Source organism: Atheta coriaria, unplaced genomic scaffold, assembly GCF_025399875.1.
Source record: "Atheta coriaria isolate IRGN ID8LTWV9N9 unplaced genomic scaffold, Caltech_Dcor_3.1 hic_scaffold_7_pilon, whole genome shotgun sequence".
Taxonomy (NCBI): Eukaryota; Metazoa; Arthropoda; class Insecta; order Coleoptera; family Staphylinidae; genus Dalotia; species Dalotia coriaria.
In genome coordinates, this window is record NW_027045449.1 from 13,155,199 (window position 1) to 13,180,112 (window position 24,914).

Genomic DNA, 24,914 nt, shown 5'->3' on the forward strand with positions numbered 1-24,914 from the left:
GCCGCGGTAAACCTTCACAGTGCAGCCATTGCCGATAACTTTGATGTTTGCATTGTTTATATCCACAGTCAGCAAATTTTGATTGCCTATGATGTCAATGTTGTTTATCACTTCAGATAGAGTTATCACTTGATTATTTCCAATGGAAGTTCTGTTCGTCGTTGAAGGAGAACTATTTGATGTTCGGCAGGTTCTGTCATGGCGAGTTCGTAATGGCGGCGATGTTTTAAACTCACTAGGTTCCATTTTGATTGTCATTTTTATTTAATACTTGGTTAACCAGTTTTTGTTTTAAAATAATACAGGCAACTTTTTGTGTAGTGTATGTTTTCGTTGCTAGTGCAATTTGTGAATGAAGGTTCGAATCGGTTATATCGCGCTTTTATGGCTAGCGGAGTGGGCTCATGTGAATTTTGTTCGTATCGTTGCGTCACTAATACTTGTTGATATCCGTCGTGCATGTGAATACCCAGTCGTATAGAGTATCAACAAATTAAACAACCGTTGAATTAAGCTGTAAACTTCGATAATTGTGTCCACATGCTAAACAATTTTTTTTGTAACTTACGTGAGCTCATTAACTATGATAATTATATTAATGTACACAAATAAATGCAACCAGTTTGACCTCAGCACAACATATATTTATTGATTAATTTACAACCAGAAAATGTATGAATTATGAATATTTAATAAATGAATCATCGGTAAGTATTGATTTAATAATTATTTCAATGCAAATTCTTGAAGATGGTTGAAATTTACGAAAACCTTTAAGCATTCGTTTAATTTTATAACATTTCATGTCAAAGTGCGCATGATTGTACATAGAGACAGCTGGCACGTGTAATTTGTCATCGTAGTAACACGCAACGATGAGTATTGACATAGAAACACAATTGAAATTTGAAATATTTTGATAAAAAATAATTTCAAGGCCCTTGAGGGGAAGTACACTAGTCGCTGACTGTAATTATGCATAGCCTGAGTACACGCGTGGGTTTGTGTGGTAATATTGGTGATGTTTATCACGTAATCACGTGTTTCAATCACGATTTACGCACACTTTGGAAGATAGGTCAGTGTTAATATTTCGCACTTTGGATATTATCATTAGAAACCGTCTTTAAGTTTCTGAACACTGTTTCTATGTGTTTACCGATAACGTGAGCACAATATAATCATATTCGGTAAATGATTAATATAAAATTAACATTACAACAATACATCAAATCAAAATAATTTAATTTGTTTAGTTTCTAATTTTTAGTCTTTAATTTTCACAATAACAAGAAGTTTGTGTAGCAATGCATACATTAAATAGCCGAGAGCGCAGTTGCAGGTTGGTTCGTTTGGCGAAGAGGTCATCCGAAGGAACGCGCAAGTGCGCTCGCGCGAGCGATAAGCAAAACGGTGCAAGAAAACAATGCGATATGTTCGCGGTGCGCGTACACCGCCGCGATACAGTTGAGGTCGTTGACTTTCAAATATGTGCCATAAAACCTACTACAATAATATCACCGAAGTTTCCGTTGTTATTACTGTTTCGATCCTGAATGAAAGAGCCAGATGAACTAGTGACTACCTGTGGAGTACCACGCACGCGCAGACGCAACATTAGTTGAAAAAAACACAACATAGTTTCATCTAAAACACTCTGTATGGAGTTGTACAGCAAACTGATACATTTGAGAAAGTTACATGAACCCATTATTTGCGACGCGGTCAGAGATTCATATAATTTCTTAATTTTAATTTAAAAAATCAGTTTTTGAGTGAGAAATAAGGACATTACAAAATAATAGAAAATTGCTTATTTACGCACAAAGCATTGATTAATTTTATCGATAGATTATGTAGAGATTATAAACTTGAATTAATTAATGATTAATATAGTCTATGAATATTTAAAATGAAGCGTATATGACGTAGTGTAGTTGTTCTATAGAGTTGCTAGAGTGAGTTTAGAGAAAGTGGACCACGGGCGTAAATACACACTTCCATTTCTACCCAGCCTCTACAACTTACTAGGAATATAATATATCGTTTTAATATTTATTGTGTACTCAATTTTGATTCAAATTCAAGCACTGCACTCGTCGAAAATACTCTAAAACGACATTATTTTTACTCTAAAAATTTGTTGATGCCATTTTATTTATATAACTTCAAAAGCACAGACATTGTTAGCATATTCTATAAATTTATCATCATTATTACAAATAAATTAGTGCATTGGGATGTAATTTTTAAGAAATAAAGTTGAGATACAGCTATTTTTAAATATAAGCGCGCAAGTACTGCCAATGCGTGTACAAAATCCGCGACGTGTGTTCAATTTGTGTACATGGGTGAAAGTACTTTTATTGCCTTTATCCGTTTTCTAATTCGTCCACAAGCGAGACGTCCACTGGCTTCAGAAGTTTAAGCAGTATAAACTATTTACTGCTTAATATGCAACTATTTCGCAAAAATAAATTCATTTTGAGATAGGTATAGGTTCTTACTAAGTTTTATAAAATCAGGTTAGCCAAAATTATAAATATTGATTTGTAACAGAAATAATACAGTATCTTCGGATTTTAAAACCTTATCCTATAATATTCGGCTGTATTAGTTATCATGAACGCGGTATTTTGCGGATATTTACTTTGTATAAGCAATAAATTAAAATAAAGACATTTTAAACTTGAACAAAAACAATTGCCCTTGCTTTTCATATCAATTTTGAGTTTAAAAAAAATGACAATATTTACAAACACGTGAACAAATACAAAATAAATTCAAGAAAAATAACATTTTAACAAAATAACGCAAACTATGAATCAAAACATAGAAAACCAAAATCTATAGTTAGACGCCTATGGGGGGAAAAATAATGCTTATATAAATTGAAACGTATTAGTGGGTAGGTATATACTAAGGGTTATATCACAAAACATCGAATTACTTCGAATTTATTATTATTAGAGCTGGGTCTTTAATAATTTTACTAATTCGAAGATTACTGATCATAAAACAAGTTGACTTAAAAACTACAAAATGGCAGAAACTCAAAAAAGTCTATGAGCCGCCTACTCGCACCAAATTATGTAATATCGATTGGTTTTCTTATGATTGTTAGAATAACATTTGTTAAAATTGACTGTTTAAAGGCTTAATACAAAGTCATATGTCGGAAAAGTGGTGTCGTGTTGCAATCTCGCACATGTCTGTCTGGATGAGTAACCCTATCGGCAACAACGGGCGAGCCGGCTTGGCAGCCACAATTAGACTACCGACTCATTCACGTCTGTTTGTGATTAGTCACTCGCTTCAAATTCTTTACCACTGAGAATTATATCCATATGTAGTAATTTAACACATAAACACAAATTTATATCGTTTACAATAAATCTATAAATACGAAGTCAAGACAATCTAATAGTAATAACATTATAAATGTTTGTACTTCATGTACATCCATAATTTACCGAATATGAAAAGGTTTGTGGATAGTTTGCTTTGGTTTCAATCCAAAAGTATTTTTATTTGGATTTTCAAGATGGGCGAAAATTAGAACAGTCTATATTTAACCACAAACAAACAAATATCAGACGAGTGCATCCATAAACCTAAATTTGGATATCTTTCATCGAAACTTCATTATTTTTGCTATAAATAGTTTAAATTGTTTAATTATATTTAACAATGTAAATATGTGCACATATAGATATTATAATTTCCTTTCCTCACCTCCCACACCTACCATATATCCATATGCAGTCAAACAACGTCACACTGAAATTCCTCAAATTTGAACTCGCTCTCCACTCCGCTCAGCATCGTTCTGCACCGGTCGATCTTGTTCGAATCATCGAATCTATTTTTGTCTCGAATGCCCATCAACCAGAAAGGCAGTTACACGCATATTATGAGAGTACGAACACTTTCCGCGCACGCGGTGAGTTTGTCTCCTGCTTCCACTCTACCAGTGCTTTGAATTTGTTTGTCTTGATCGATGATTCACACTTCGAATTATCCACTATACATGCGTAACGGGTTGCGGGATAGGGCCACATAGAAAAAGATGGCGTACAAAGTACAAAGTGCGTGTATTATTCACCCACGTTCAATGAAATTTCATCTCGGATAGAATAATGTACTTACTATATTTAACACTGGAAATAAACTACATACGAGTATGCTAAGTTGAGAAAAGTGTTACCAATTGAGTGCAGCCGCGTAGAATTATAGTTTTGAAGGCTATATCCGTTTTTTTATATTAATGCGCACACTCAGATTCCTGAGAGTGAATCATTTATCTCCTATACCACACTATAATCAATTGTCATCACTGTTATCTGTGCGATATCTGAATGTTGAGCAAACTTAATTGTTGCTAGGAAAATTTTCACATGATATCATATACACATGCACAAAGAAGATAAACGTAATAACTTTGATTGGGTAGTATAATGTATGATTAAAAAGTTTTGTTTCTTAAGAACAGTTAGAATAATTTATGCGCTGATTGTGTCCTTAGCTAGCAACGTAGCAACTTCAAGTTAGCTACGTGATTCTCCCGTTGTTAGATGGCGCTGGTGGGCCGTAAACCTGAGCCTTACTTTAATTGTTTGATTTCTTTAATGTTTTGTTTGATATGCAATAAAGTTGCATGATATAATATTCTTAAACAATCTACATACGTCGAGTGCCGTTATAAAACAACAAAAACAGTTTAAATATCTAAAACAAATTAATAAATAAAAAGTGTGGTGGAGATGGAAGTCGCAGGCGCAACAGAAATCGTGTTATACGACCTTCGATGCTATGTTTCACCTGAATGCTTTGATGCAATAATCATATTACTAGCAATTAGTTGTTTGTTTGTTGTTCTTAGTAAGCTTAGATCAACATTAGGTGAGTAATTTTCTAATTACCAATAAACAAACAAATGAAAACACCGAATAATTCATTTTGGTAGTTTTAATCAAATTTTAATGAATAATTATTAAAATAAAAGATTGATAAACTTAGAAATTATTTATTGCGGAGTTAGATTTTATTGAAGTTTAAAACGGTGTAAAAACTTTTTCGCGTAGAATATTGTTAAGTCTAAAGTGAAAGGTAAACTAGAATCGTCGACTCTTTGGAGAAAACGAGCGTACAAGTGTGTATCATTGTAATGACAAGATGTAGAATAACAAATTACCTACGCACTTTTTGTTATTTTCCTTAAAATAAATAATAAATCACTTTCAAAATTGGAATTTCGTCTGCAATATTTAAGTTAAGTTAAAAGTGGTAGTTTATAACCTAAAATTTAGACACTTTTAATTTTGTTGTTTTATTTCTTTATAGAAAACAAAAATTTAAATTAAACAATTGTCGCATTGTTTTCTCGGCAAGAAAACCTGTACACCAAATATGGGCGCAAACATAAATTTAAACTTGAAGCCCAGCGAAATGCATCAAGTAAAGACTAAAGACAAAGGAAGACGCCATAATGAGAATGGACATAAAATATAACGCATTTGCTCGTCCGCGGCCGCGCAGATGAACACGAAAGACTCGAAAGCGTGACCGATGACTTCGATTCTTGATTTTTCGTCCGTCTCTTTCATTCCACTATGAAACTACGCACAAATCCACACACATACACACATACACACAGTTATTTGTTTAATTGTATTGCGCATGCGCAATACATGTTCAGCACAGTACGCCTGCGCATCATTGAATTGAATCGTTGCCGAGTGAAACATACGAGTTTACGTTTGCACACAATGAGAACATCTAAATGTGTATGCATGCGCGTACTCACGCACACTCTTGTCATTGTGTACGGTGTGTTTGTGTAATCATTGGTTTAATAAGTACATTCGATGTTGAGTCAAGTTGAGCCAACACCGCGGCGCAGAACGCAAGATGTTGGTCACTGACTTGCTAGCGCGCGCGCGCGCGCTGCGATCACGTGATAAAACAGATAACCTTGCTGGAAGCTTGTTCAACACGGCCACTGACGTTACTATACATACATGCGATTAACACTATACAGAAAATACTAGACTAATCAATATGTGTTTGAAATAAACAGCAGGAAAGCAGATAAAATGGATTTAAATAAGTTTTACTAATAATTTTGCGATTGTATTTTTTTCATAATGGCGACAATTGTTAATATTTGTGTTTGGTTGGACTAGCAATGTGCACACGTGCCCGAAAATTATTCATTTTTGTTTCGCCTTGGTCTTGTTGTCCGTCTGGCCGGTGTTTGAGGGTTGTATGCATGCAGTGTGTAAGAGAGTCGTCGCGCAGACGTCGGAACCGGTGCGGATGGGTGCGATGACGCAGGTGCAAGGTGCAAACCGCGTATTTCGAAACGGTTACGGCACGCCACCGCGGGTGCAACCGAACTGCTCTCGATTCTCCATACGCCTGAACAAACGGCCAAAGATGCACACAGAGACTCTTATTAGCCATCTCACGTCGGTTAGCGAGCGCGCGCGCGCGCGATAAATTTTGCACCTGCCGTCATGGCCGTCCAATCGTTTCCGAATCGAATCTTACGAGTCACTCCGCACATGCTTCACATGTAAACACACACACACGTACACCACATGCGGGTTTCTGCTTTGCTCGTGCGCATGATGATCGCTGGAGATCGCGTTTTCTGAATGCAGCACGTGCCGAATTTGAACGCACGCGATTTTCACAAAACGAGGAAATTATAAACAATCAAACAGATAATCTAAGTTCATGTTTAGTGTAAAATCGAGTAAATTTGATAAAATTTTAAAAATCAGAGAAGGAATGTACAGTTTTTACGCAGTTATTTGTTTAACTTATTAATACGACGAGAATATTATCTACAATTGGTTCATTTTTACACTACCGAGTGTCGTCGGCGTCGATCGCACGCCGAAACGCGACGATCTCATTCCGCGTAAAGTCCAAGGTCTGCTTACGTATGAACCGGCTCGAACGCGAACCAATTTGTTTAATAGTATTCACACGAATCGCGCGAATCATACACGGCGACGTATGATCGTACGTGTTTCTACGTTCAATACGTCGTCTCTTCCACAAACCTCCGCGCGCAAGCAACGAGCAAAAAAATCAATTAAAACGTACATAAAATGATCGTAAAATGCGATTTAAATCTTTGCAGTATCATGCTGTAGTAACGTGATACACTATAGTAATATTTTAACACATAAACACTCAGAATTTCAACTTATTTTTTTGTGTTGTGGTGAAATTTGTTAGGTTAGGTTGTACAGTCATCTATCAATTCCTGTAAAGCACAATTCATTTGTAAGCGAACGTATTGGGTCAATTCCCACTTTTAGTGTAAATTACGAGGATTAGTCATGAAATAATCATTAATAAATACCTACGAGTACGTATGTGCTGTACAACAACGCAATGAATATACGATTTGCATTTTACATTTTTTTTTATTTACAGCAAAACACTGTGAATTGTGAATTAAATGAAAAATGTGAACTACAGGCCAAATTTGATATCATTTGTTTCGCCTGTTTTCGCTTGAATTCTTGTTTGTTTCTCACTTGTTTTTTCAACGTTGCATGTTAAGCTAGATATTTTGTGTTTTGTGTTATATTTTTACGTCTGTAGTTAGTTTCGCACACTAGTACCTATTTCCTTAGTTTTTTTGTTTTGTTTGTGTTCACTGCATTTGATTCTTCGGCTCGCATTTGCACGTTTTGCTGGCGATTCGTGTCTTATTGTAGGCGCTTTCACAAGTTATGCAACTTTATTATAAATAACGTTTATTTCGCCTCTTACGCGATCCCCGCTCAAATACCAATACGATGATTATTCGCAAACACCTGAAGCCATTTAACAATATTGAATATGGATTAGTATCCAATTCGGTATCAATGATATTTAATTGTTTTTATAATCTGTGTCACACTATTCAACAGGAGTGCGCTACCTGAAAGTCGAAAGTTTCGGCAAGTAATGAATTAATTTCCGTTGTCGCACTTGTTCGCGGGCGCTTTACATACGTGCGCGGCGGGCATGTGTGATGGCGGGCGGCGTGTGTGCACGGGAGTCGATTTTGTGGAATCTGCGGCGCGTTCGGTTCACCGGTCTGCGCAACATGGTCATCGACCTGCTGATGTCGTTTCGCCGGCCAGCAGCAGCGGCAGGCGCGCGCGCGCGTCGCGTCGTCGATTTCTGTTGTTCTCCTCTTCGCCGTTTTGATGCTCGCGCGGACGTAAGTCTATGTAAGTGTACGTACGTTATTCGCACGCTTCGATTCCCGCTCTGGAGATGTGAGATGTGGCTCGGTCGCGTCGCCTGTTTGTTGTGTGTTGTGTCGTGCGAGGTGTAACCTGCGCGCAGCGTGCAACAGTAGTAAAGTGCGTCGGTATCGAATTCCAGTTTGAAAATGCCCGCGACTCGCGACCGTGTGCGCGCTAAAACTACCGATAAAAATGCCGCCGACGTGGCAAAATAGTTTCGCAAGAGTTTGTTGGCGGAGAGTTGAAGAGTTCACGAATTAGCTATGAATATTTTTCAAACATAATTACTCTATGTTTAAATTATTCTTGAAAATTAATTACAAAAGCGTAATATTGCAAATATTAATTTTCCAAAGTGTTAAGGTTAGGTGTTAATTAAGATTCCATTTCCTAACCTCGAAACTTACACATCATTTCAGCTCAATCCAAGAACAAATATTAATAAACATATTAATATTACTTCCACAGTTTAGTCATCGTCATCGGTCAAGTGTTTACCCACTCTGACAGTCTGGCTGCGCGCGTATCACCACAATCATGATCCGTAACCTGCAGCTCATGCAGGCAGACACTTCCTGATCCCCTGATGATGTGCACAGCGTGCGTCGTAGCAGCGATGACGTAAGCTGTGACTAGCTATGACTCGTGAACATGACCCTTCCGAATAAATCCCCCTTTTCTTGCTCCCTCGTTTTACGCACAGTTTACGTCTATGTACAACAGACGATATAAGACAAACCAAACAAAAATTTCCATGGCAGGAATTTAACTAATTGTCAGTGACTCATATATTCACACGAAGTCAATTATTTGAGTGCGGTATTTTTGGAAGCTTCTTTTCGTTTAAATATTTAGAGCATTGATTTTCTAATATTAGAACACAACTTACAGCAAAAAATTTAAGAAATTAAGATGTTTTCCTTTCAGAAAAAAGAAATAAGCGAGTAATTATGCAATATTTCTAATTTTATGATAATTGCTACTGACGGTAGTTTGCCCTGCTAATTAACCTAACTTTTATCTTTCTTTTCAAAAAATACTGTTTATATGACCTAACCTAACATAACTTTCAAACTATAAAAATTTTAAAGATGCAGCATGCGCATAAAACATCCCGCCATTGACACTGTGGTAGTTCACGAAGGCCAAAATACGCAGTGATTTCTCAGTCAAGCATCACCACTTGGGTTACTTCCATTATTGGTATCGATCGGCGACGGGCCGCACAGCGTCGGTGCGCGAAGAATATAATCGGTGAGTCAATGCTACGCCGGTGCGTCGAGGACAGATGCGACTCGCGACTCGGGCCGCCTCGGCAGACGCCGGACGTTTCTGGAGTGACGTACGTGCGCCCGTCCATGTATGATACATTCGCACCGGTAGGCCATGAACACCCGCCCGGCCCGCCCGCTCAAAAACGCGCCGTGTGTCGTGGTGTGCCGAGCGCACATTGCGCGTTGTGATGTTTGTGGTCGGTCGTCAGCCCGTCAGCGTAGAGACCGTCGCGCGCGATGACGTCAGCGTCTAAATCCGTCTTCAACGGCCGTCCGACGCTCTTTGCATGCGCATTCTCGCCACATTAGTTATTAAACTCCTTGGTATTTCTTTTTATTCCAAACTTGAAGATGCACATCTTCGGGATGATGTCATTTATTCAAAAAATGCATTCAATCAAAATCAATCAATTGAAACATTCAAATATAACTTTACATGCTTAGAAACTAAATATTCAAACAGTATCAATTGTCATTTTCATTCATTTACGTTATAAAGCAGATAATTTAATTTCTGTACCACGTTTGAATGTTGTAATGTTTTGTGTGGGGTTGTGACGTAGCGTAACCTTCTCCAAATACGAACACGACGGAAAGTTACCACTTACCACCCTAAATATAAATTGTAAGGGGTGCCAGCAGTGTGCCCACGTGAAATACACTCACGTCTTGAAATAAAAGGGGAAATCGCCAGAATCAATACACATTGCGTCATCCTTCATTGATTCGCATGCACGCGCAAACATTAACATTACGTAAATGTCTGCGAAACTCATCGATACAATTTATTTGTTATTTTTGTAACTCACCATTATTACTCATCTTATAATCGAATTGATAAGATACCATGAATAAGTCATTTTTACATGATAATTAAACGGAAGTAGGATTATTTGATAATTATTTACTTCCAGAAACCTTTACTTGTTTTTTTTTATTTACTAAAAATTGATTATCCTAATCAATAATCTCACGAAATAATTTCAATTATATTCATTATTTATCACTTTGAGGTGAAAATTGTTTAATGTGTGTAAACGGAATTCGAAATATTCCACCCTGTCATGGCATTACCTACTTAATCCACATTATTATGTCAGGTTGCTTCGCGCGTCCGCACGTGTCGCATCAAACAAATATTTATAAATACATATCCAAACATTATTATTATGACACTTGCATATATTGGTAATCGATAGTAAAAAAGCATTGGAAGGTGGAAACACATCGCAAAGAAAAGTACACACATATACATACACATAATGTTGGTGGGGTTAGGTTTACCTGCAACAGGTTATGCAAGTGTTGCTCAAACCGAAGTTATCGTGATGAAATTTGTGCAGCCGATTACGTAATTATTTCCAGGCTGTACACACACCGACATCGCTTTTGTTGCAGACATTGTTGCTACAGTCATCGTCATCGCAAGTGTATTCACGAGCGGCCATCTTCTTTATTTGGAAGTCGCACACACCACTTGTGTTTGTCTTTAATATCTATATTTAAACAAGTGATAATAGCATTGGTCAACACATGATAAACACAAGGAACATAACCACAAACCATGTTATTTTTGTCATTTTTACTTGCGAAGATAAACTAACGCTGATAAAGATTTTTTTTAGGTTAAATCACACAAACTTCTCACTTGTTTTCAATCGTATAGTGGTGAATCATTCTTCGTTTATTAATTACGCTTGGAAGTGTGTACTTGGTTTGTGCCTGTTTCATCGAGTCTATGACTGCAGAACGTGTAATTTCGTTGTTGTTTCTCTTTGCGTTCTCATTTCGCACGGATTGTATTTCCATTGTTCTATTAGTTGTAGTGTAAAATGGTGTCGTAAGAACATCATCGTTCGTCGTCGTCGTCATGCACGAACGGATATCTTACTAGCGTCGTAGCGTCCATTGGCAGCAACACACTTTTGCTGCCGTTTCTTTTTTATAATTTGCGTGCGCAATTCCTCCCGCCAGTAAATAAATACGTTGCGATTTGAAACACACACACGGAAAGAAGAAACTCACACGAATGATAAGGATTGGAATTGCAAACATTTGAAAATCAAGGCAGTTTGAATATTCGAAACGAATGACTCTCGGCAGGTAATACCGACGCAGTTGTTCGAATGTGTGTGTAGTTCTGACTTGTGGGCGCCTCAATTATAACTTTCTCTTCAACTCTTTAGTTAGAGCCTGTGCATCAACCACTTGTAGCTCAGGATTGAAACTAGAATGAATATTCTACAAACCAAATTAAAAAACATATAAATATTTTGTATTAAATGCGTAAAATGTGAATTAGAAAAACAATTCAAGTTTTTTTTATCAAAATATTTAATCAATATTTATATTTTCCATCTTTGCAGAATTAAATCAATAGACATTTATTTACATTATATAAAAGACACAAAAATACGTAAACTCGAAAATAACAAAACTTAAAACAAATGAAGGGCCATTGATTCTTAAAACAGAATCGTAACAAAAATCGTCATGTTACATGATAATTATATACAGTGAATAAAATTTAAAAATAATTCATTAAATATTAAGTATTAATGTATCAATCAATTCTTTAAATTACAATACAATTCCTTCTGTCGATAATAAACAAATTCTTTACGAAGCGGTAACCATGACTTCCATAACTTAAAAATATAATGATGGAATGTTGAATTTTTACCATTTAAATTTCCACACGAAATCTGTGTGATTCACATTTCTAAATGTTTAATTGTGAGTAATCTAGAAAAACACGTGATTACGATGACGATGTGTTGCGCAATGTGATGATAAGCTAACGAATGTCACGGTAGTCATGGTTACCACAACGTTGCGGTTGTTTATCCGCCATGTTGGTTTTCGCTCTTCAGCGATGTGTTAAAAATAAATGAATAGTACCACTCTCTCTCTTTTACATGATTTAGGTTGTGTTTCTTTTTAAATACAAAAATAGTTAACATCTTAATTCGTTCATCAATTTCCTTTATACATATATCACATTTGGTCTGTTTGAAGTTATTGAAAAATATAAACGAAAACCGTATTCAACAATGTGGTGCGGTAGCGAAAATAAATACTGCGATTTAACTTATTAGCACCATAAATCTACCTGTGAAATCGCCAACATCCGACAATGCGTACTAATCAGCAATGTCAGCCATGCATATCATCTGTAACGCGTTTGTTTGTCATTTGCTTTACGTATTTGATAAAAGAGATCTTCCTAGTATGTTTGCGAGTGATTTTCAACAGTTTATGAGTTCATGTAAAATATTTGATTCTGGTCTTTTTTCGGCTGATGTCTGGTTGTGTTGATTTCATTTTGTTTTGTGCGCATGTCAACTCAACAGTTGACTTACCGCTAATTAAACTAGTAATGTACAAATCGAGTTTCGTTCAAATTTTAATTTCAACTAAACGGTCATTGCGAGAAACGGCCGCTGCTGTATCGCGTCTCCCTCCTTCGCCTGCGAGCTGCACAGATCCGGTGTGCTCACTGATCGGTTCGACGACAGCTTACCGTTGCCTGAGGTCGCGTTGGAGGTGTTCTCGGTCGGTGTCGACGTCATGCCAAAGCTGAATATAGATACCAGCGATGTAATCCTGTCGATGGAGTCCATGGAACTAGTGTTGGTGGTGGTTTTTGTTTCCTCTAAATTTTTGCTCACTGCTTCCGAAAGCTGAGAAGCGTTGTCCAGAAATACCGAGTCGTCCTCATCAGAAGTAACGATTGATTCAACAGAGGAGCACCTTCTCTTGGGTAGGATAGACTGCACTGCTTCTTCAGTTTCCCATTCGCTAACAGCCCTTCGCCGTTTTAAACAAACTGGACTCGTGGTAGTGGTGTTGGTGGTCGTGGTAGAGGTACTGGCATTACTAGAACTTCTTTCTTTTAATACGCTCGGCGTTTTATCCAAATCCAAGTAGGTCAGTTGTTCCGGATGATACCCGGGTGGCTGGTTCTCCTTGTTCTTGTCCTTTTCGTGTTGTGGTTGCTGTTGTCCCTGGTTCTGATTGGAAGCACATTTCGCACATCCGGATTGAGGATAGTCATGCAATGTGCTACAAGTTGTGGTGGTATCTTCCAATGGTGAGGTCTGGTCTATTCCAGCTTCCTCCACTGTTAATCCCACCAGGTCGTCATCTTCTTCAGCTTCCTGCTGGTGATGTCGCTGCTGCATGTTCACAGGATGCGTCTGCTGCGGTTGCATTTGCACCTGCAGCTGCATTTGCACTTGTTGCTGATGGTGGTGCAGTTGCATTGGCGCTACTGCACGCTGCTGATAGTGCACCATGTTGTACGCCTCCTCCATGAATATATAGCGCGCTTTTTGAAGCACGGTAGCAATCAGTAGATTCTTGTGTAGGCTCACACCACTTCGATGCGTCCTTGATTGCGCGATCTTCGTTAGAGAGATGCCGATTAAACGTTGTGCTTCGCTGGCCATTTTATTAACTATTCACTTCGTAGTATCAACAACAAACAATGTGTGGTCCTTTGGGATTAATCCAAATGTTGTTCAACTGTTTGTGATATTTAGCACTGGTAATATTCGCACGTCGCACACACCTACGTAGAACAGGCCGTTGTGATAATCCGATATTTTCGTTGTATGAATGGATTGGCTGCTGTGACCGTGCCCACGCGCTTCTACTACGTATCTCTTTCGTTTGGCGTGCAGTCGTGAGCGCTAGCTTCGGCGAGGTAACTGGCACTTCCGAGACGAGTGAGTAAAATGCTCGCATTCGCGCTCGTCCACTTGTACTTATAGTTTCGCGTGACGTCACAACCTACTTTCGACTCGACGCGGGCCAATCGCGGCAGCGTCCTTGCCGAACGCACACGAGTGCCGACCGCCGAACAGATTCTAGATTCTATACAGGAAATTTCCGCTGCGGCGAAATTCCGATTGTCGAACGTTCCAGCGTTGATGTTTGCTGTTTCTGCAGGCATGCCCGATCAAGTTATGCATCTCCCTGTAGGCGCCTTCGTGAGGTAAGTACAATGCACTTACACAATCGTAATGTGGTGAAATTCATAGAAAATATACTCATCGTGAAAACGTCGGTGTTGGACTAGAATCCGAAATCAGAACGTAGAATGGTAAGAATCGGCAAAGAATGAAAGAAAGATGGATTCCGTTTGTAAATTTGCGTATTATTAAAGTCACAATGTGTCTTATTTGCTTTGCAATTGAATTACACATGTTTTTATCATGGTTGATATTCAGTTTTAGTCATTATGTTTACAATAATTATCGTTGTATATAAATATGAACGGTGTTTTTAATAAAAGGCGACGAAGTATGATTGGACGTATATAAAATGGAAAATTACTTAGTAACATGATGCAATAAAGGGATTTTACTGTCTCAATCTTAGTTCTTGTAATCACTAATTAACTTAATGTGCTTTGCTTTAGTTGTATTATGAAGATATGTAAAATTATTGCTTTGTGCACATAGCTAATAAACCCTAACTGCTCATATTTCCACACATAATAACTTAAATTAAATGTGTTTCGGCATTTTGAAAAACTTAAAATTATCTCGTGTAAACGTTGGTATCAAAAATACTTCATAGATATAAAAATACTGAGATTACAGTTTCAAATTCACAATATTAAGCAAAAGCTGAAAAATAAATACTTATCGGTGCGGTAAATACAGTCTTACGCTATAATTCCAGATGACTGACGTTTGCCCGTTTGGTTTTGTCTTTTTCACTCGGAAACGCCCAGAAACTACTCGTTAATCCCTTAGCATCGCGTTCGCGCTTAACGAAGGCGCTGTACGAGCTAATGCAATTACCAATAAAGTGATGCGCCTTACCCAAAATCACCAAATCGACATGCGGGCTGTTTTCCGGATACTTGTATACGTCGACTTTGATGCGCTCCAGTCCAGTTTTCAATTCCCTAATCAAATGATTGCTATCCGACGCAACGAAAACCGACTTGATTGTTTGTAATTTCTTAATGACACGTTTCAATTGCCGTAGAATTGTTTCCTTCGTGGGAAGACACATGTCTGGTGTGGCCACGCCATGCTCGTTGCGGTAACCTAAACATTGTGCAGCGGCAAATAAATTCGGGCTTTCCGGGATGTGTTCGCAAGCTCGGACCCAATCAATTCCATTTCTTAAATGAATACCAATAAAGGCACCTTTTGGCATGCTGGTAATAAAGTCATCTGCTCTCGTCTCATATGTATCAGTCCATTTTAAATATTTATGCAAGTGGCGGTTTTCTGCTTGCACTGGAAAGGCTGCAGGGGCACCAGAGAAGGCCAAAACCGGCCATTTATTTGGTGGATATTTGTCTTTCCATTGCCTTGCCATGTCATGATTGTAGGTGTCATAATGTAGAGGACCATAAAACTCTGAACCAACAAAATCTACATCAAATGTGTCCCAAAATGGACCAAATGGATTACCATACTTTGCATTGCAATTATTATCATCCCCTTAAATGATAGGAATTAAAACCAACCTGTATTAAATTAAACAATAATAACTGACTACCTCTATTAGTATAACAAAATGATATTCTTTCATTAAGAGGCCATTCAATAGGAGCAATATCTCTCATAAATTCTTCCATTGTAATTACTTTATGAAATTCTCTCAAGGGTTCTACCTTGAAGTATGTATCAAAAGGCACTTGAATTGATTTAGGTTCACCATATCTGTATTCCACCCAAGGTGGAAGCACTAAAGTACGATTTAATCCTTGAGCAAATCCTAAAGCACCAAGAAAGTGATCTGCTTGGTTCCCAAATCTACCTAAAATTTAATATAATGAATAAGTGTCTGTTATTTTATTGACTTGCTTACCCATGCATGGACAGTATAAAATGTAGCCATTTGTGTCTAATTCATGAGCTTTGCTATTGTTTATACAAAAAACCAATGTAAAATAAGTGATGAGTTTTAAATACATGTTTCATTTGTTTGTAATGCCGACTACTTGGGCTATGTTAACCTTACTTTGAAATAGTAAATACTAATACTTAATATAGGCAACCAAGTTTACGAATATTACTAAAACGCATAAAATAAGTCCATAAATTCCATAAATTCTAATGTAAAATTATTACAATTATTTAATTATAATTGTCAATATAAGTACTGCAGGCAACCAAACTTACTTCCTATTTTAAAACAAATTGAGAATGCAAAACCAAATTTTAAAAGTTAATGTGAGGATAGAATTTGTGAACACTTAAAATTGATATGAATGTATTTATATATTTTCTCAAATGATTTCACTGAATTAAAATTCACTAAAGTAACGGGTTCAAGTATTCAAGGAGTAGCGAAACAAACAAGAGTCGGTCTGAGCTGCTTTAAAAGTGTTGAAATATTTTACATTTGTTATAAATTGAACTTTCATTCCATAATCATAATCATCATTATCATAGTCGTCTAATAGTATTAGATGTCGAATTCTTTCGGATCGCTTCCCACGATTTCCACCTCGCTATCATAAATCTTCTTCAATTGTAGCAATTACAAGTATCATTAATATTTACAATCCTTACAAGATAAAGAACATTCTGTAATATCATTATCTTTCGTAGTTTATTTTTATTTGAATTATATTTTATGTTAGCTACTTATACGTATAAAAAAATGTTCATATTGATGTTTAACAATTTGAATCGGTTCGGCATGGGGCGTCCAACATGTGTCCAGCGTGAAGATCGATGCGCAAACAACGAAGTGAATATCAGTTGACCCGCTCTATCAATTGAATTTCGTGATAAACTTGTAAAAAATACAGTTGTGCGCGACGAGAGAGATACATTTCAATTTTTAGCTTTTGATTCATTTGCGTATAAAATGTTTCAATTGTTTGAAATAAGAAGCTGCACATTAACTATCCAAACTGCTGGGATATTCAAATTTATGAAATTAATTTTTAAAAGTTAGGAATTCATGACACTACTTGATTGCGATCAGACATAGCAGCTAACATAAAACATCCTCTCCTCTAATTTGTCATTCTGCGATTAGAATTCTGTTCCAGTTGATTGATGACAAGAATTTGACAAAATAATGAAACAATTTCTTGTATATTCTAAATATTAGAGAGATATTTATATAATATTCAATTAAACTGTGATCATTTATCGAGATGCATGATGCACGCAAGTACGACCATGACTATCATTAACTTATATTAAAAATTATTGGTGTGGTATTGCAAAATAAATCTAAAATAATTCCAAGTTATTAAACAATCAATTGCAAACAAATTGACGTAGACAAAGAGTAGATGAGGTTTCATGTCGATCCGCAAAATTTATTTGTTGCTGTTCAAACACACTAGTAACTGTGTCGCATAGAGTTATGCTCGTACAAAAATAACACGCTAAGTTACATTAACATAACTCTTCAAGTAATCCAAACAAAATTTCCTTTTCGTTAATGGTTTATGGTCTCGATTGATGTATGGAAGTTGACAAAGTAAGGAAACAATAGTAATGCCGCGTTGCAATCAAAGTATTAATCACATCTGTCGAAAGTTTTGGTTGTCTACAGGATAGATGGCATTTCGTTTTTAAATTCCTCGCGTTTAAGATCTTGTAGAAATTTTACGTTTTCTAAAACTAGTTTCTTAGCTCTGTTAGCGTGTTATGCACATTGCCGTCCTGTCATCCACTCACTGCCGCGCGTGCCGCCATCTTAGGCGACGTACGTGTACATTTTCCTGTCCTCGGGCGTGCGCGCTAGGTACTCACGCTCGATGAGGCCCTCAATGCGTTTTTTGATTATCACCGGCGACGGCAGGAAGCGGCTCTTCAGCTGCTCGGTGACTTCGGTGATGAGGAGATTGTGCGGCATGCGCTTGCGTGACTTCATAATGCGCACAATTGCTGCCTCGATTTCGTGCTTGCGGTCCTCGTCGACTTTGTTTCGCGTCTCGCGACGCTCTGGTTCGCTCTCACCCTTCGCCGCTACTGTCTGGATTTTAACACGATGTAACTTAGAAGTAAATGAGTCATTTACAAGGAATTCATGCGTCGGCTCGATCTCCTTAGTCTTAGGGTTCTTGAGGAGGATGCGTTGTGTCGCTTTGCCCATCGCAAGCGACTGAAGCGCGCGGATGAGGTCGCGTTCTGGGATGTCCGTCTCGTTTTGGATCTCCTCATACGTGAGCTTGTCATGGTTATTGAACAGCATCAACACCACCATTTGGTATGTGGACACCTGGATAATGTGTTTACGTGGGCCAGCGCGCGATCCTACAATCGACGTTGAGGACGAGCATGCGCCGTCCTTGTCGCTGTCGTCCTTCTTCGGGCCGTAGAAAATGGCGTTGAGGTCCGCGTTGCCTAATTGCGGCTGCAATGTTAACTGTCTACCGCTATGTTTACCTAAATAAAACCTGAAACACCGCCAGCAAAACTATTTAGAATGGGAAACTCAGTTTAAAATAATAATAATTCAGACAATAAATAGAGAAGCTAATTGGTAATTAACAAGTTCTGTTAATTATTCTCAATAGTTTCGTCGTGTAATACTTGCCTACGGAAGGATTCGAAGGCTGCCAATGGTGTGGCTGGTATGTGGCACTTGGGCGTCGCGCTCTGTGTGGGCCAAAAGCCCGTAGTCAGAACACGCATGAACAAATCGACACCCCCCAAATATGTTTCGTTCTTGAGGACGTGCTCCTTAAATTCGTCCATTATCGTGTTCGATACAGTCATGTCCTTGAACATACCCTCCAACTTCGACGTGAATTGACAACCGCATTCCGTCTGAAGTGATAGAAACCCAAGTGAATAACACCTTAGCATGATGGAATAAATTAATTATACAATGACTTACTTTTAGTTTTGAGATCATGTTCTTTTCCCAATCGTCGCTGACACTCTTGTTCAGCAACAAACGTTTGGCCAAATGCTGCTTGTAGTAACGCTCAAAGACGTCCTTTTCCTGTAGGAATCTGAATAAAACCATCGACTTGTCCAACACTAATTCAATTTCCTGCTCGGACATGCCCTTTACGCCCTTCTTTAGTTTATCGTCGATGAAGAGCGATAAATATTCGGGACTCTTCGGATTCAAGTTGAGGAAGTGTTCGAAGTCCGACGCTATCATTTGCTTGAATATTTTGTCATTGGAAAATGAATTTACTAGGAAGTGATCAAACCTGTAACATTAAAAACTTAATAATTTGTTCCTCAATTTGAATAATGTCCTGACCTGTCTTTAAGATCTAAAAGTGATTGCACAAACGTAATAGCATTGGTTGATACTTGATGCTCCTCCTCTTGGACGAGCGCTTTGCCCTGCTCACGCAAATAGTGTGAGACGCAATCGGCCATTGTCTTGAGACCATCGATAACACGACTGAAGAGCTTGTACATGCACGCTAGATGCTCTGTCTTCTGATTTTTCAGCATGTGTACCACTCCCGAGTTCTCCATTTCGACAATCGTTTTCATGTGTTCCTTGATCAACTCTTTTTCGACAACTTCTACGATATTCTTCTCGGTGGAATCGTCCAGATAGTGCTTTGCGCGTTCCGATTCCTCGTTGATACGCGCCTCCACCTTCTTTATGTACACCGAGGCGCTGTTTTCGGCGAGGAACTTCTGGCTTTCAACCTTGTAGAATTCAGCGGACTGCTGGAGGAAAGGCGCCTCAAAATCTTCCTCATATATCGTTCGCTTATTGATGCCGAGCACCATTAGCATTTGGCAGGCGTTTTTGATTGAGATTCTATCGACTTTCTCACCCTTTCTTTCGCGCATCACCATATTGAGAAGAGTGTCCTTCAAGTGATCGCGGATACAATCGAACCTAACAACCTGCGAACAAATATTTACTTACTAATCTTTATAAAATTTTGACCAGCACACATACCTGATCCCTGAATATAATAAGTCCTAAGTTGTAAACGTTATCTACATCGTTCTGCTGTACGTAGACGCGGTCCATGTACATGAGAATGTCGCGTATCATCACCATCGATGTCTGATGGTCTGTCCACGCGGCGTTCAGCGTCATAAGGAAGTTGTTGTTGAGCGACTCGCGGACCTCCTTGCGCACCGTCTCCAGGTGCTGTGTGACAACATCCTTGAGCCCCACGTATAGCCGTTCGCCGTGCTTGTGCAACACCATGGTGTATGCATTGCGATACAGCTCTTCAAAGCTGAGGCCCGAGTTATTCTTCTTCTGAATCTCCTGGATGGCGTTCTTCAAGTGCGCCCATATACTGTCCACGTATTTCTCATCCATAGTCATCTGCAAGAAACCCGATTCCATTGAAAACCCCTCGCACATGAAATAACACGACTTATCGTTTATATAATAAGCATTCGTTTGTTTTATTGGACTGTATATTACTATTACATCGCCTGGTGCATTCCACCCGCCATTGATACTGCCTACATGTCCGCCGCGACCGCCCCCGGAAGAGGACGGATTATTCGCATTCATATGACGCGGCTTGAACATTTAAGCAGGCTCATTGGTTCCCGGAGTGCACTGCGACAGGCAACGCCACGAAACCGATGTTAAACTGTGTATATGAAATGGATTGCAAAAGATGTAAAAGTGCGTTTGCTGGTTTGAATGGTGTTGGTGTATATTTAATGTTTAAACTGGGAATTTTGTGCGGTATAATGTGACAGACAGACAAATTGACATTATTCAAAAATCAGTGGACTCTTGATTAGTACAAATCGCAAATTACATTTGCAATAATGCAGAATATTACATAAAGCTTCTAATCAACCTGTTCGTATAAGCTAGCCCGTTGACAAAACTAATATTTATATTGTGGAGATACTCTTACTCGTATTGGAATATGCACTGTCAAAAATTTTATAAAATCATAAAAAAGTCATAATTTAAACAAATCCATGTCAAGATATAAAACTATATTTATGATAATTCTCTAATAGCCTATGTAAACTAACCCCAAGAAGTGTAACATACAATTTATAATAACATTTTAAATTTATGAACCGAAAAACAACACGTTATAAAAGGTGGTGTATCCAAATGTATTGTTTATATTGCAACGAGGGTCATAAGTATATAAGAATACTATATGGATGTAATACAGGTGTCACATAAAAACAATCAAACTATATTGTACAATATACAATGCACGATATAAAATAAAATGCGATGAGCCGTATCATAGCACAAAGACTTGATTGAGCATTTATTAATATGATTATTTTTCCAAGAATATCATGCATGTCCGATAAATCTAATTCAACTGATATTACAAAGTGTACAACTAAACATTAAACCTTTTTCAGTAAGTGTAACAAATTACACTTATTCATGATATAGGTACTCATCACAGATGACGAAGTTAGAACCGAAACAATGATTGAGAAATATACCATTTGCAATAATAATTTAAATAAAATTGTACATTTGTGCAATTTATCCTTATCAATATGTATACGGGCTGATTAAGTAAAAAAATAGATTTTGGAAATCGAGGCGTTGAAATAGCATTTGAATTTAATACATTGAGGGATATTGTGAGCTATTATTGTTTCTGTATCAATTTCCAATCAGATTATTTTAAGGTGTTAAACATTGTAATATAGGCTAGCCATATTTAGTCGATATAATGACAAAAAATAAAAAAAATAATCTCGCATGCTACTTAGTATGTGTAGAAACACGTTACTAAACTTAAGTAATGCATGACAATGCATAACAACAAACACGTTTCCATCCGTACTCGACTACACACATAGTAGTCACATATCATGACGATTGACATTGACTAGAATAGTTAGCAGAGTTGTGTTCGTCTCCTCCAAACGACACTCTCAGTGATTACCTGCTTAAAAGTCCCCAAAAAATAACGAGTGAAATTGATGCACAGACAGCGCGTGTAAAAAGTGAAATTGATGACGCATGCGCAAACAACAAAAGATACTCACGGGAAAGGCACGGATCCTCATCTTGCCCTCCTTTCCGCGGGTCATCGAGCCGTTTTTCATCATCTTGGCGCCGTTGCTCGCTGACGAGTACACCGTGTGCAGGAGATAGCGGCGCGCCGCTTCCAGCGCCCTGCTCAGCCGGACGGGACGATCTCGAATGCTGTTCCGCACCGATCGGAAAACGATTTGCGCTCTCGGCCAGGGGCACTCCGAACACATAAAACTCGCGTGCGGAGAAGATATCTCGGATCGCGACCACCGAACTCAATCAGTTCTCATTATTCGTGGATATCATCGACGGCGGTCCTCCGCGCGCAAGTTACTTGCGACAATCGGGACCATCGTCGTGCTCTCCTTTTTACTCACTCACGCAAAGCGCGCACAAACACAATGAACGTCGTTCGGACGTGTGCGGACACGAATTACTCGAATAGCCTCCTGCTAGCGGCTGTGATGACGGCGTCGACGTCGCGCACAGGCGACGATCCTTTTGTGCGATTCGCTCGCGCGATTGCTGTTTCGCCACCGTTTCTCACCACTCGAAACAAGCGACGAGCGTTGCACACACGCACGCACACACAAGCAGAGGGACGTTCCGCGGGCGAGTCGCGACAATCAGCGATTTTGTATCGTAGCGATTTTCGGCGATTTCGGGGGCCTACATTCGCATACACGACGCGAGAACGAAGGAAGCGCTCGGATTCTCCTCGCTCCTCAGGGTCACTTTACACCGCGATGGCGATCGGCGTCCTGTTTTGTTTTTTTTCGACGATCTACACTTTGATGGACGTCGTTGTTGCTTCCTGGTGATAAATACAACGGTGTTCGTGTATGAGATTCTCTCGTTTCTCGACGCGGCTGGCGCTTTTCCGATAGTCGGCTGGCGGTGGGCGCACGGGCACCTCGGGCAATCGCGCAAGAAGCGAGCGGCTGGGCCCCGCTCTCGAGAAACAATCGACGGGCGCACAGTCCTAGTACGTTGTTGCCTCGCGGCCGCTCTCCACACTTTCTTTTTCTTGCATCGTCGTCGTGTATACTTTCTTCGCTTGGTAACGCACGCGGCGAATACTGCGGCACTACGGCCCCGATTTCTGTTATGCGGACGAAAACGGCACTGAACAGTGCTCAACGAGTGGCGATCTTGGCGAGAACAGTGATGCACAGCAACTTCAGCTGTTCGAGCTGTCAAATGTTGGACAACAGCAGAAAACGGCAAAACTAACGTTTTGCCATCTACTGTTCGTCACTTAGAACTTAACTCTCAGGCCAACAGAAATTTATCAAACACTGGTCTCTAATATAGACAACTGTTATTACTACTCAGTGTATACTTGGTTGCCTGTAACCATAGACGAATATACATTTTATTTCCCTGAATGGAAATATGGAAGATTGTATATATAATTTGTCTTCGTAGAATATGTAATTCATAGTTATATTTAAACAATGAAACAAAATGTAATTAAATTACCTATAATTTTAAATAATTGTACATATAATTATTGAATTTTAATTGTGGAAACCACAAAAATATTCGTTATTTCAAAGTAACATAAAAATTTAAACAAGGCGAGTGCAGTTAGTTGTACTTCCATCTCAGTTCATATACAATTTCAATTGAAAAGAAATTTGGTATATATTTTATGACATATGTAGTTTTAAGTGTAAAAAATTCACAACTATGTTCTTGTTGTGAAAATATTGTCAACTTATAACTTCACCGATAATTTTAAGACACCTGCGCCATGTTCACGGACAAGTTAAAAAACAATTATCATCGTACCTTCTTCCTTTGTGCAGTGACGACAGCAAACAGAAGACAGGAAAGAGGGAGGACCCTTCTTCTGATCGCTTCCTGCCTTGCTCACGCCAGACCGGAAAGATAAGATCGAACACGCGAGTGCTGGTGTCTGCCAAGCTAATATTTAAATTATTTTTATTTTTTATTAATTGTAGCGAAGGAAACTTGCACAAGGTTACCGGGTTACCAAGTGATCAACACACCATGAAAATGTTAAATAATACAAAGCTACAAGAAAGAAGAATCCTAAAGACGATAAATGTATATAGCAGAATTATGAATGAAACTAAACGGAGCATTAATTTTTGTTGATGGTGGAGAATTAGGGATATCATTTGTCAAGGACAAGTGTAACTAAAATTTAAGTGCCAAAAATTAATATTTTTTTAGTTTAATATGTAAATATATTTATTAAAATTGCCAGTTTTTTCATGGTTGTCAGACCCAAAAAGTTGTATTTTAGCACTTACGGCCAAAACTGTGAGTAAAGAACTTCTTGATCATCAAAAAAATGGGTCCAGTCTTTCTTTAGCTATAAATTGTGGTAAATATTTACTAAACCAACCTCTAATTGAACAAAATTTTTAACTTGATAATATATGCACCCAACACACAAAGGGAAAGTTGCCATCAGGAGCCATCATAAATTAAC

At 38.3% G+C, this 24,914-nt stretch overlaps 3 protein-coding genes and 1 long non-coding RNA gene across 6 annotated transcripts; all 4 read right to left on the bottom strand.

Moving 5' to 3' along the window:
• Nucleotides 1-67: 67 nt before the first annotated feature.
• LOC135795775 (uncharacterized) lies at nt 68-4,364 on the bottom strand. Its single transcript, XR_010549143.1, has 2 exons — nt 4,150-4,364; nt 68-4,024 (listed from the first exon to the last, which is right to left on the bottom strand). It is a non-coding gene; the product is annotated as an uncharacterized lncRNA (long non-coding RNA).
• Nucleotides 4,365-11,900: 7,536 nt separating this feature from the next.
• Nucleotides 11,901-14,283, bottom strand: LOC135795657 (homeobox protein 13-like). Its single transcript, XM_065307410.1, has one exon. It carries the CDS (start codon nt 13,981-13,983, stop codon nt 12,949-12,951), a length of 1,035 nt encoding a protein of 344 aa, XP_065163482.1. The 5' UTR covers nt 13,984-14,283; the 3' UTR covers nt 11,901-12,948.
• Nucleotides 14,284-14,672: 389 nt separating this feature from the next.
• Nucleotides 14,673-16,516, bottom strand: O-fut1 (O-fucosyltransferase 1). Its single transcript, XM_065307406.1, has 3 exons — nt 16,370-16,516; nt 16,058-16,318; nt 14,673-15,999 (listed from the first exon to the last, which is right to left on the bottom strand). The coding sequence occupies exons 1-3, from the start codon at nt 16,473-16,475 to the stop codon at nt 15,212-15,214; spliced, it is 1,155 nt and encodes a 384-aa protein (XP_065163478.1). The 5' UTR covers nt 16,476-16,516; the 3' UTR covers nt 14,673-15,211.
• A 349-nt stretch (nt 16,517-16,865) lies between these two features.
• Nucleotides 16,866-23,641, bottom strand: Cul3 (cullin 3). Of its 3 annotated transcripts, none has more exons than XM_065307093.1 (6): nt 22,462-23,641; nt 20,411-20,791; nt 19,748-20,355; nt 19,370-19,694; nt 19,067-19,299; nt 16,866-18,926 (listed from the first exon to the last, which is right to left on the bottom strand). In XM_065307093.1, the coding sequence occupies exons 1-6, from the start codon at nt 22,678-22,680 to the stop codon at nt 18,224-18,226; spliced, it is 2,469 nt and encodes an 822-aa protein (XP_065163165.1). In that variant the 5' UTR covers nt 22,681-23,641; the 3' UTR covers nt 16,866-18,223. The 3 variants fall into 3 exon arrangements, with proteins under 3 accessions (XP_065163165.1, XP_065163167.1, XP_065163166.1); XM_065307095.1 differs by lacking the exon at nt 22,462-23,641 and adding an exon at nt 20,900-21,187; XM_065307094.1 differs by lacking the exon at nt 22,462-23,641 and adding an exon at nt 20,894-21,187.
• Nucleotides 23,642-24,914: the final 1,273 nt, after the last annotated feature.